The sequence below is a fragment of the Dermacentor andersoni genome, chromosome 7, assembly GCF_023375885.2.
Source record: "Dermacentor andersoni chromosome 7, qqDerAnde1_hic_scaffold, whole genome shotgun sequence".
In the NCBI taxonomy this organism is placed as follows: Eukaryota; Metazoa; Arthropoda; class Arachnida; order Ixodida; family Ixodidae; genus Dermacentor; species Dermacentor andersoni.
This window is the reverse complement of record NC_092820.1, coordinates 149442045-149454906: the sequence shown is the minus strand read 5'-3', so window position 1 is coordinate 149454906 and position 12862 is coordinate 149442045. Positions and strand designations below refer to the sequence as shown.

The window sequence follows — 12862 nt, the reverse complement described above, 5'->3', positions numbered from 1 at the left end:
GCACCTTAAACAATTCGCTGTAGTACTTCTGTCCATAAACCAGTTTTGGTTTTGGTACAAGGAGTAGATGCAGCATGATGTCATGATACACTGGCTTGCTCTGTTCCTCATATCCCTGCGACTCCCGCATGCGAGCTCAGAAAGAAAAAAAAAATGCATGCGAGCACTCTCATTTATTTATTTACTTTTCTCTGTAGCATGACGTCGCGATGATGCCAACAATGCCAGGTGTTGCATTTCGAGAGCCAACTTAAATATGAAATTGATATAACTAACTTATGTTTCCCAACCTTTATAGTACAGTCGAACCTCGAAAGAGCAAATTTCTACTTGCAGCAAAAAACTTCGTTAAATTGTGAATTTCGTTAATTCGAGGTTTCAAAGTTTCAGCATTAAAAACAACTTCACAAATGCCCAGAGCATTCCTGGTGGACAGTATCTTGTCAGTAAGTGCTTATGAACAAGTTGCAAGAAGGTGGGCTATAATAGTGCAGTTATGAGCACCAGTGCATGCGGTGGAGAGAGCACCGGGAGCACGGTGTCGGAGATTTGCATCCACTGCGTCACGCAGTGCCGTGAATCTTGGACACTATGGCTAACCACACTTAGTGCTCGCAGCCGGTGCCCGCAAAATAAAAACAAAGACATAAAAAGATGCGAGTATTCGTCCTGAACAAAAAAGAAAGAAAGAAAAGTCAATTTTGCCAGAAAGGAGCATTGATGACGATAGCAAAGAGACAACTACACACGGTAAGGTTCGTAGTTTCATCGGTGTCACGCGCGCTCAAGCAAACATCAACAGATCTCACTCGATGACCACAAACTGGCAGTCACGATGCAAGCGAGCGCTTCGAACCTTGTCTTGGAAACTTGAGATTATGTGACCGCCAACATTTAATGCGTGGGAACAACAAAATGCACATGAGGGCACCAAATATTTCGACTCTACCTTTGCACTTGTCACGGATAGAGTCTACGCGTGAGAGGAGAAGATGCACACATTTCTCCTCCCTTCCCCATCGTGTGCTTGATCACGTTACCGTGCGTTCACTCCCTCCCCATCCCTCTTGCGCAGCAGGTTTTGTCAGGTCTGGCGTTTCTCCGAGCGCTCCAAGCTGCCACGCGCCCCGCTACCTCTGCAAGTTGTTTACCAATGTAACAAATGGCGCAGTGATATTTCCTGCCTACCATGTACCAGCGCACGCGCTTTGACGGCGGTTTTGCTGCTCCTACTTTTCATGCAGAAAGAAGTTTGCAATAACTTTTGCCTTGGCTGACATTTTTATGGTTTTTTTGCTAGATGAACTAGCCATACAGGCTCCAAGTTCATGCCTGAGATGGCCAAAAAATTTGTTAAATCGAAACTGTATCATGAAATTACTTCGTTAAATCGCAAAAGAACATACACGGTTTTCAATGCAACTAAGATCAGGAAACAAACATAGTTTATTAAGTGTGAATTTTGCTGCAGCGAGGTTTGTTATATCAAAGTTCAGCTGTACTTGCAAAGTGTCATCCTCTTGTGTAATGTGTGATAGAGTACCCACAACTTAAAAGATATGCGTCAATACTGCTTCAAACACGACAATGTTGACAAGCCTCCACTACCCCTTTCAAGGTAGGTACCAACTTTCTGGTCACACTACCGACCTTGACAGTAAACTGCCTTCAGTTCAGTCAGGCACGAGTATTTGCATTTCAAGCTTAGTATGGACTGAGACAAATAAACTGCAGTGGCCTGCTCATTACGGGCATCCAACTTTAAAGAATTGGGATCTAACCCTCAATTCCTATGCTAGAGGCGTAAAAATGAAGCCTCAAACTTTGACTTCAATGAGTAGGATAAAAAAACTCAGCAAGTTGGTACGTATTCATCTTGTGATTCGTGCAGTACTCAAGAAAAACGGGGATCACAATGTGTCTTTTGCACTTCCTTTTCTGTTGTCTTTTTCATAAGCACCGCACAGACCACAAGAAAAGCTTACGTCTCCCCCAAAAGAAAAGCACTTACTTGGACTCTTCAGGGTAGCACAGCATGAAGTTCCCGCAAGCAAGACAAGCGGCTGTAAACATGGGAGGGGGAGGGGGGAGAGGAAGAAAAAAGAAATGATAATATATGAGACTGTTGCAGAACAGTACATAAACTAAACAGGGCATGGACAAATGCACAAAAGACTAGTGCGTTAAGCATACGTACCATCCCGAACTGCCCAGGAAGGGTCTCGGAAGCAAACGAGGAGGGTTTGAAATAGCCGGGATACATGTGGCCTCACGGCATCGTGAGCTATCTGAAAGAAATTCAGAAGTGGAAGAACAGATGGTTTTAATTGGTATATCCGAGAGCTGCCACCTAGTGTCTTTAAAGGTGCTCAACACAGGCTCGAACTTCGGAGCATGTCACCGATGCTCCCTCTTTTTTGCCGATGGCACCAAAACCAAAGCAAACCAAATTACGGTGTTTAACGTCCTGAAGCTGCAGGTGGATTATTATAAAGGATGCTGTCGTGGGGGGCTGTGGTGCAATTTCGACCACCTGGGGTTCTTTAACATTAAATGTATATTTAAGTACACGCACATTATTGCACTCCCACCTTTATCAAAATGCAGCGATTAGGGCCAGGACTCGAACCCACAACTTTGTGCTGCGCAGCAGAATGCCATAGCCACTGTGGTAGGTTCACCAAAGCCAGCACCATAAAGTCACAATAAGAGAGTGCTTATATTACAAAAACATGCACTGTGAATGCCCTTGAAATGAAATGACTTGTAACAGTTGTGAGGAGAGAGTGGCGGCATGAGCGAACGGAGAGCTCTAAGTGAGGCGTGGCTGCATGCGCGGTTCTCAGAGGCTGTATGCGTAGTTGACTGTAGTTGGCGAGAGAGTGGACCAGGTGGCATGAGTGTGATGGCGAGAGGGGAAGGAAGACATTCAGCACACACATCCTTCACCGCTAAGGGTGTTAATTTGACGCTATTTCTATATAAAAGGGTGACTTCAACAGCAGAGGTCTTTTTCAGTGTCAAAGGTGTATTATACTATACAAGCATTTACATGCCACCAATTCTACACATTCCAGATTGCAACATCCATTTATTGACTTGGAATGCTTGAAAACAGGTCAAATATTCTTAACCTCATATTATTATTTGGTCTGATTGATTGATTGATTGACTGATTGAGCGAGTGATGTCCCAAAGAAACACAAGGATGATGATGAGAGATGGTATTGGTGGTGGCTTCAAGTAATTCTGAACAGCACAGGTTCCTTAACCTAAATCTAAGCTCAAGAGAGAATTTTTGCATGCTGGCCCCATCAAAATGCAGCCTCGGTGGCCGTTGATCAAACCCTGGCCGTGTTTTGCAGCAGATCGCCACAGCCATTTAGCCACCGCAGCGGATACGAGTTCTGAACATACTCTCCACACACTACCATCCTCATAGTCGTCGTTTTCCAAAGTGCTCTTATCCGAGGACATTTGCCAACCACCCGCTGGCTTCATATCACTCACTCACTCATTCAGTTACATTTATTGCGTGAACTTAAATGACATTTCCAGCTCAGAAAAAGGTTCGAGTAAATGTTTGGATATATATATGCACTGCAGACAAACATGCATACTACATATGCACACATGCTATAATCGGCACCACCATGCCAGTTGGTCATCAGTGGGCTGCTAGGCACAACTGGGTGTGCTCTGAAACGACCGGTAAAGCCCATAGCCAATTTATGACTAGCAGGTTCTGAGACTAAAATAATTATCTGTCCTAGTCCATTAAGTTCCCCAGTTACACAACATGGTGGCAGCGGTGGGATCCAAACTCTCATCCGCGAAGAGACTGGCGCCTCAAACTAAGATGACGATGTTCACAAGCTGCAACAGTGCAATCACCACCCACACTTGGCTCTGATGCAGCGACCGTACCTTGGAGGCAAGTTCCGCAATGCAGGCGCAGGCGGCCTCCCGAACAGCGTGGTTTTCTGCAGCTGCCTGAGATATATAATAGTCGACCTGCATAGCAGACACAGAAAAAGTGTGAGATGTGCAGAAAGCCAGCTGCATCCAAGGAAGGCAGTGTTTCACACTTTGTCAATGATACAATGAAAAAAGGAAAGAGAACAGCAATGAATCAACTGCATACTGGGTGACGTCAAACCAGCTCAGCCACAAACCTGTGAGAAGGGCTTCATCACTCTGAGCAAGTGCTAAGTGGAACTAGATATGTTTTATGACATTAGGCAGTGCTGTCAGTTGGCTATGAAACAATTAACTGTGCACATAATGTGCGTGTTCTGGATACAGATTAGGGTTACTGTCAACACTTGGCAAGATAATTTATAATGTACAGAAGTCAAGACTGAAAGGCACTGAGTTATAGGCTGTTCCTCGCTTAATTGTTAAAAAAATTAAGGTTAGGTTAGCTACAGTGCTTCAAAAAGTACAAGTCAGTTTATACTCAATGTTCTCCTAACAGCAAGCAAATGGTACCAACAAAATATCTCACATGGACCTTCCTATAAGTACATTAACTCTTAAAGAAACACTACAGGCAAACATTCAACCTAGCGGGAGTAAGGAGAAATTAGACTAGAAAAAATATCCTTGTATTTGTTCCATGCCATGAGAAAGACTCAGTCCCAATGAAAATCACAAACGAATGCAGCACCTTTCTTCCTCATGCCTAACAGCCTGCTAAAGGGGCCCTCGAAAACGCATTTTAAGCTACAGTCTTTCTGTTGCAGATTGCTTAGACTGGTAGTTGAGAGATGCTTCTAGCACACGTGAAAGCACTTACATCTAAATATTTAATATTGTATTCACCCAAACAAATCACCACATCGCTGCCGACTGCATCATCCCCCAGGGGTGTCTGACAAGAGCATTTGCACAGGAATCGACACCACTACATGCTCATCTGTGATTTGTTGAAACAAAGCTGCAATAACCACTGCACTGCTGCAAAAATGTGATAAATGAAGATTTGGGTCGATTTCTGTTTGCTGTACTTTTTGTAACACAAACAGACATGATCGCAAAAGAAAAAGAAAAACACTGCAGCTAGAAAAAAAACTGACTCTGCATCCCGGCCCTGCGAAACTGGATGTCCTGCAAAGCTGTTAAAAACCACAACTGCTGAAGGGGGTATGCAATGCTTTATTGCTTTAGAGTAATGGTATAGTAATGGTAGTTTATAGAGTAATGGTAATTTTGACAGCACACTGCCGCAGGTTGTATTGCCGTTTCATTTCCCCTTTGCCACTCTTCGTATTCATGCTGTCCCTCAGGAGTCCTAACTATGTGTTGCCTACCCATATCAGTGCTGCAAGAACAATGAAATCAGTTGCTAGGCTGGTTCTTTTATGTACGAAAGGCTAGTGACGTCACTCCCCATGTCGGAAGTTGCCACTGCCGCGGCAGCTTGCACAACATATAATGAAATGAAATGAAACAGTAATGTTTACCGGGAAACGTGTGCGGGGAGCACTATGTGCTTCGCATTGTCATCAGGAGACCTTATCATCAATTATGTGGTTCAGATTCTTGTTTTGTGCTTGCTCTTTATTGAAACGAATGCTGTTCTGTATGTTGCACGCATGATTCCAAAGAATGTATGCACATTTCACTTCACTTTGCCGAGTGCTTGAAGCCTGCTTCACCTCCGCCACGGGTCAGCCCGGTATTGCACTACCTCTGGGATTGGCGCACATTTTTGCCCACGGACATCAACGCGAAAAATGCCAACCAACTAGAGGCTAACAGCTTCCCTGTAATACAGTAGGGTAATACTGTAATGCGGTAGTACTGCCGTCTGCTCTTTAGCCTCTGGCCTTTCAGCATTGCTTTATGTTTCATAGAAGTGCACACACTAGTAGCTTCTCACCTCGCCACCTTGTTTAGCATGCGCAGTACACTCGTGAGTGTTGTTCAGGCAATACAAGTTTCTCAGCTCAGTGCATTGTTGTTGATGCACCATTTTCTCTTGCGTTGCTTTGCCAAGCTGCCTGTGCAGGCTAAGAAGAGACCTTGCGCTGTCCCACGATGCTTGAACGGTAGTGGCAGTCATGCCTCCAAGTCGTCATCATCAGGGAAGCTCACTACTTACAGCCACCCTCCCTTCGAAGGTGAAAACAAGATAGCGTGGTGCAGCTCTACCTGGTTTGTTACCGTGGTAATGGCACGATCGGCACAACGGAATCCGTGAACATTGAACAGACAACTATGGAGTGCCAACTTCTGTTACGTAGGAGCTTGGAGCTCTCACCATTGGCAGTGAGTGGTTATGTCAGTGGGTGAGAGAAATGGGGATGGGAGACTTGACCACAAATGGGCACAAAACTTGACCTGAAGGCATGCATTTTCTTTTCTTTTATCTTGAAATTTCTTTGCTGAATAACTTTGAACTGCATGCGCCTACTGCTGTCATTATTGTTGCATTTATCTCTCCAACCATCAATCAACGCAACACGTGACCAAAACATGGTGGCTTTAAAAGCATTCGAGTGCCCCTTTAAAGCAAGAGCTCCAAGAGTGGTTACATAACGCAGGAAACCTATGTAGCGCCAACAATCTCAGAGGCCATGTCCTGCCACTATTGGTGACTCGTAACGTGGTACAGAGAGGGAACCGAAAACCAACTAATAATGCCAACAGTGGCGCACAGAGCTAGTACAAGCGAATTCCACTGGAGGAACATTTATTAAAAGTGGTTAAGTTGTATTTTTTTTTTCGTTTATAAATGCACTGTAACTCGCTCATTACTGGCTATTCTCAACAAATCATCGCTAAAATGACACATATCAGTGAGTGCCGATTCCACACTTCCCGGCGATGCTACTCCCCTCACATTTACTTCTTTCTTTTTCTCTTAGAAAAGTGCCATTCTAAGCAAGATTGGCAAATTTCCTGCTTTGATTTTAGAACAGTAATTTGTCAATTCAGCCCGCCTTAGTATTTGTTCTTGTTGTCCTCTTAAAATGTATGACACATACTAACAACCATACCGTGAACTTGCAGCTTACCACGCAAGCAATGTGCCTCTGAACCAACTCCCTGCCTTCTGTTTTGGCAATGCGACGCCATGTCTCCTGGGAGTATATCCGCACCCCATCAGCAGTGTAGTACCTGAAAAGCATGGTCAGTAATGGCAACTGCAAATTAAAAAATAAGAAGAGGCAAAGTCGTGTTTTCAACAAATGACTTCAAAAAATACTCGTACATCTGCATGGTCCAACAAATATAACAATGTCTCACTATAATGATGGCAGTTCAGCCCATCTAATCAACAAAAGTGAAAACTTTGCAGCATGCATACAGGATGTTACCGTGAAAGTTGCTTGGAAAGAAATTTATAAAGATTGCATGGGAAAGACAATGAGACTTTTTTTTTTGGCAACACATCACTTGGGACAGCATTACGCACAAAATTTGCCAGGTCGACGTCATTGCTTCCTTTCCTGAGTGACACATAATCCTTTATGATTAGCTAACAGCTAACTAGTACCAACATGGCACAACAAGCGCCAAGCGGTCAGTGTCAGAAACTGATGATGTCATGGTAAGCATGGATAGAGCTTTCAGGATGGTTTCACCCCAAACCTTGTGGCTTTTGCGTCCTTTCTCACGTACCAAACGTCCACTGACTGTAGCACTGACCTATTCCCAATTCCAGAAGTGTGGTCCATGAATCTAGGTTAATATTTCTCTTTTTTTGTGTTGCCCTGAGGACAGCTACCTGTTAAGGCACATCTGGGGCAAAAGATCGGGAAAGAAGAGCTCGCGTTCCCTCTCGGAGAAGGACAGCAAGAACTTCCTGGTCGCCTCTGACGCCGCCAGCCGAACCTGCAATGCCGTCAAAACAGATGCTGCAGTTTTCTTCTTTTCCCAATAGTTCCCTCTATTGAGATCAAAAAAGGAGACGTTGAGAACCACCATTCTCACCTGACTCCAGTTGTCGGCCAAACCAAGCGCAAGGCACTTGCTAATTCTTTTCCCATACTGGTTTGCAGCGAATAGGCTTTTCGATCCTGATGCTGAAACAGTGAACAACACAAGGACTGTTCAATGCTTTGCTGTTGTCTGTCGTGGCGGTTCTTACCCACTCAACATGTTCAATTCTGAGGACCACCAACTAGACCAAAGCCATGTCGTTTTGACATCACGGTGGCAGAAACAAAGCTTAGAGCTTGCAAAGTAAAAACAATGAAAGCATGCATCAGCTAAGGCAGTCAGTTGGCGGTCTCAAATGCCACTGTCTTGCACCCGCTTAACTGAAAGCATGGATGAGCTTTTTTTAACTCTTAGAAGAACGGCGGGATTCACTGCAGTGTGCTGGAAGGGCTTAACTCATCAGAAATCCATTCATTGGATGACAACAAGCTGAGAAGCAATTCGCTAAATAGGGCAGGTTGTAATAGACCAATTTGCAGTAGATGCAATCAATTTGTAATCTCAGTGAAAAGTTGGTGCACTCTGTTCTGGATTAGTTTTATCATGAAAACAACAAACGCTTGCTATACAAAGGGCTGACTTCACTGAACCATACTAGATGTGCTGAACAAATATTTTTTCATTTTAAAAGCATTTTAATTTGTCTATGCCAGTTTGTTATAGCCAGGAGCAGGGATTATGGGTCAATAATTCTCAGGGACTTCAGTTCCAGCAGAGGTTGATCGGCTAAGCCAGCTGAGAGAACGCCTGTCACTTCCTCACCAGACGTCAGATCCCACAAAAGTGAAAGCATCCCCAAAAGTAATTGGCCGAGAATGCGGCCTCAGGTTTGACTGCGAAACAGATTATAAAAAAAAATTTCGCCATGAGCAGCCATACCTGAACAACAGGTGACGAGGGATGAGATAACACAAAATGTTGTTTCACGAACAAAGCGGCTGACATGTTGCACAGTTTTGCAGAGAAGTTCGAGGAGCGTGCTGTCAACGAACTCTTCAAAGCTCGCCCCACAGCCGTCGATAACAGATTGGAGGCACCTGAATCAGAAACAAGTAGCATTCTCACAGGGCCTTGTACTAAAGAACATCATTGCATTTTTACGACACAGACAACACTGTGGCGAGAAAGAGAAACTGAATATGCTGCACTGATATTGGAATGTTTTAGCGCGTCCGGTATTCGGGTAAACACAAGTGGACTGGGCGTTTTACCAGATGAGTGGAGGCGCAAACGTAAACAGCTTGTGTGGTGCAGCCACCTGATCGTGCAGAGCTCAACCAGACAAACGCAGCTAATATCACAGGAACCAAATGTGTTTTACTTTGCTGCTGGCGTAAATTTTTGGCAGCGGTGTAATGTGTTGTTGCCAAAAATTTACACTAGCAAAGTAGAATACACTTGGTTACTGTGATATTAGCTGTTTGTCTGACTGAGCTCTGCACCACCAGTTGGCTGCACTGTGCAGGACATTTATGTTTGTGCCTCCGCTCATCCGGTAAAACACCCAGTCCGTTTGCGTTTACCTGAATACCACACATGCTAAAACTTTCCATTATCTGTTTTCCTTCCACATCTGTGCATCATATGTGTCATACAAGAGGTGTCAGTTACTGAAAAACCCTTTTTGATGTCTTAGAACAGTGTTTGTTCAGTGATGCCAGGAATCAATGCAATTGTATGACATTTATAACAAGAAACATTTCGTATAAACGTTATGGACAGTGCATTTTGGAAATATCTTGCTCGTGATTAATAAAATGGTGATCACTTCATCATTACTGTTAAAGGGCCCTTTACCGGGCCACATAAAACATTTTTGTTATTTGCTTGAAGTTGTTGTGTACTTCCTAGGGAGTGTTCTACCGCAAGAATTTTTCAAGTTGGTTCATTAATAGCCGAGGCAGAAATATTTTAGTGCTGCAAACCCATGATTTCAGGAGGCAAGCATCACCGCCAACATAACGTTCTCTCCACTTGCCTCGTCTAGCCTACGCATGCGAAATTCTTTCCCTGCATTCTCCTATAGTGGAGCTCGAGGATCGTGTGACGCATGCCACAGGCTCCGCCTTCATTTTTATTCTCCTCCCTTTATTGCCACGCAGCACACTTCCACTGATGGTGTCGCACGCAAGCTGTTGCGTTTGTCTCATTTCACACAGCACATGGTGTTGAGCATTGTGCACCAGAACACCTGAAGTCAGTGATACAAGAACACTGAGGCAGACAGAAGCAAATCACAGAGCATGATCACATGCTGGAACATGGTAGAAAATGACATAGTTTCGTCACCTGTGCGCGCATCTAAAGAACGTGGCAAAAAGCAGGCGAAATAAAGGTACATCTCTGTTGCTACAATACGAAGTAAAAGAAAAACACACAGACATTTGGTTTGTGTGTTTTATTATTTCTCTAAAATTTAATTTGTCTATGAAGCAACAGATTACACGAATGGCAGATGTTGCCTTGAATAATTCTCGAAGTGATATGTCACTATGAGCGACGTCACAGCATATACATGTACGTAAGCGCACTTGCACATCTACGTCACCTCTTCGGCTGGGAGCACGGCGCCCGTGAGGAGAAGGGCAAACGGCTTTTCGTTTGGAATTTCTTTTGGAACGGATTTTCGTTTGGAAGCTATGGTCAGTGTGGCAGGTCTTTCCACCTGAACTATGATAGCCAAAAAAATTCATAAAGATACGGGGACAAAAAAAATGAAATAAAGAAAGAAAGCCTCTATGTCGCCAGAAATGTCCACTGAACCAACACACAAAAAAGGACAAGAAATATAGCAGGTGCTCAGGAGCAGTAAGATGGAAAGCTTGGCAGTCAAAAGTGTTAAAGATACAGCAAACCACAACTGTTTACAAACCATGAGATACGATAACAAGCTGAATGTCTCCAATGACTCGGAATGCAGCCTGGTATTCAAGGGACATATTAATTCTCAGAGACTCACTTTCGGATATGTTCCTTTTGGTGCACATTGATTAGCCGGATGAGCAATACCATTGAGCTGATTAGCTGGCTAAGCAAAAGCACTTGAATCATCTAATGGGCCATGTACTACATCAAATAAAAGTGATAGTATCGCCAAAAGTGATTGTCCAAGAATGCACACCCAGATTTCCAGGTCATACTTGTATGTGCTAACAACATAATGTTGAGTAGTTTTGCTGGATACAGTTGCAAACAGCTTGTAAGCTCACCATTTATTAGATCCCATGGTCCATTAACTATTTTGGTTTACTGCGCACATGAAACAATATGCCTTTACTTGGATTGTGACATCTTTACACCAAGCACGTTATGATGCTCATGACATTTTACCCCTCTGGGCATCGCAAAGTTAGACGCAGCTGATACAAGCGATTTCTTACACCACGAGGCTTTCAACACATAGTTATGTTTAGCAAGTGCTACTAACTTTATGCTTGTCTCCAGGTGCCTCCAGCCAACGGTGTTGAGTAGAACCTTTGCAGCGCTGGATCCATCATGCTGAGCAAAACAGATACAGCACAGATTTAACACAGAAGTCCAGGAAATTGTGTCAACCTCGCAATAAAATGGCATTCACAATCATTATCCTCAAAGCAACATGCAATACATGACTCGCACAATGAAAACAGTTGCTTTGGTTACACATATAGGTGAATTAATGCGCTAATGGATTTCACGACTGAAGTTTCTATTTTTGTTATTGGACTGCAAACTTCCTCTGTATCCGAGCCATTCATATCTCACTCCTTCAGCATCCCGACAAACCCGTACATCATACCCCCCTCTCGCTCCTTGTTCTGCAAGTACCACCAAGAATCATCGATGAATGGAGTGCCATACCTTTTTGACTCTTTTAACTTTGTTGAATCACTTGAAACTTATGTTTAGAATGTCTCATTCCAAGTTTAGTTCCTCTTTATAGCGATGTTTTATAATTCTTTCATCATTTATTTCCCTTCTAATATTATACTAGCCTTCATTTCATTGTGCCTTTATATTTGTACCTTGACCTTCCTGCTTGGGTCACAAAGCCCGCAGTAAAAGCTGTAAATACATTAAACAAAAAGATGGATTTTGTATGCATGCGTATACAGTTTCGGTTCGCAGCAGCTGTTTGGACATATTAAAAGCTTATTTTTGTTCTTTTGCGGGTGGGGATAGAAATGTACTTACAGAAGACATGCTGGTTTCGGTCTTCGCATCCTCCTGAACGCTACCGGACTCCGACGGGTCTTTGTCCAAGTAGGTTTCGATGAGGCGTATGAGGTCCTTGTGATGTTTCGCGTACAGCTTGACGCCGTCCACGGCGCAAAGGGTGCCCAATACGTGACCTAGATACAACGTTACGAAAGCACGGTGTTACTAGGATCGCGCGCATTACAAAAGTCGAGCCACCACGAAATGCTCGCACACTCGGGACGACCGCCGATAACCGAAACTTACCGGCCTCCAAACGCACGCTAACGTTGGGGTCCGCCACCAACGAAATGCAAATGCCAGCGACACTTTCGTTGAACAGCTCGTTGCTGGGCCGCTGGGCGGAGCGCCGATGTTCCACGATCGCCTTGGCGCCCAGGAGGGCGCCTATCGTCGATTCCCAATTAGATTTGTCGCTCTCCAGCTTGGCGAGCACGGCCGCTTCGAAGACTCTGACATCGCCGCCTTGCGCAGTTGTCAAATACCTCTGCGCCTCTTGATAGCCTCTGTCCCGTTCCAGCGAAGTCGGGCTGCATAGTAGTTTCAGCGGTTCCATAGACATCTTGCAGCGCCAGGGCCAAGGCGAGAGCACTGCGGTTCACTTTTTCCGCGTTTCAACACGTTTCGGGCACCTCAGCTGTTCAAAACTGCGGACCGAGAAGTCATACCAGTCAGCTCTTGCCAGCTACCATAACGCATACTACGAGCCTACGAG

The 12862-nt window shown here is 44.3% G+C and overlaps 1 protein-coding gene across 1 annotated transcript in view; it reads right to left on the bottom strand.

The window, feature by feature from the left end:
- LOC126533623 (uncharacterized) overlaps window positions 1–12862 on the bottom strand; it is a 26339-nt gene extending 13477 nt beyond the window's left edge. Inside the window, exons 1-10 of the mRNA XM_050180785.3 lie at window positions 12394–12862; window positions 12124–12281; window positions 11378–11448; window positions 8830–8987; window positions 7942–8033; window positions 7736–7842; window positions 7023–7125; window positions 3928–4014; window positions 2198–2288; window positions 2012–2063 (exon numbers count right to left, since the gene is read on the bottom strand). Coding sequence (XP_050036742.1) covers window positions 2012–2063; window positions 2198–2288; window positions 3928–4014; window positions 7023–7125; window positions 7736–7842; window positions 7942–8033; window positions 8830–8987; window positions 11378–11448; window positions 12124–12281; window positions 12394–12709 — 1235 coding nt within the window. The 5' untranslated portion in view covers window positions 12710–12862. The remainder of the gene's footprint in view (window positions 1–2011; window positions 2064–2197; window positions 2289–3927; window positions 4015–7022; window positions 7126–7735; window positions 7843–7941; window positions 8034–8829; window positions 8988–11377; window positions 11449–12123; window positions 12282–12393) is intronic.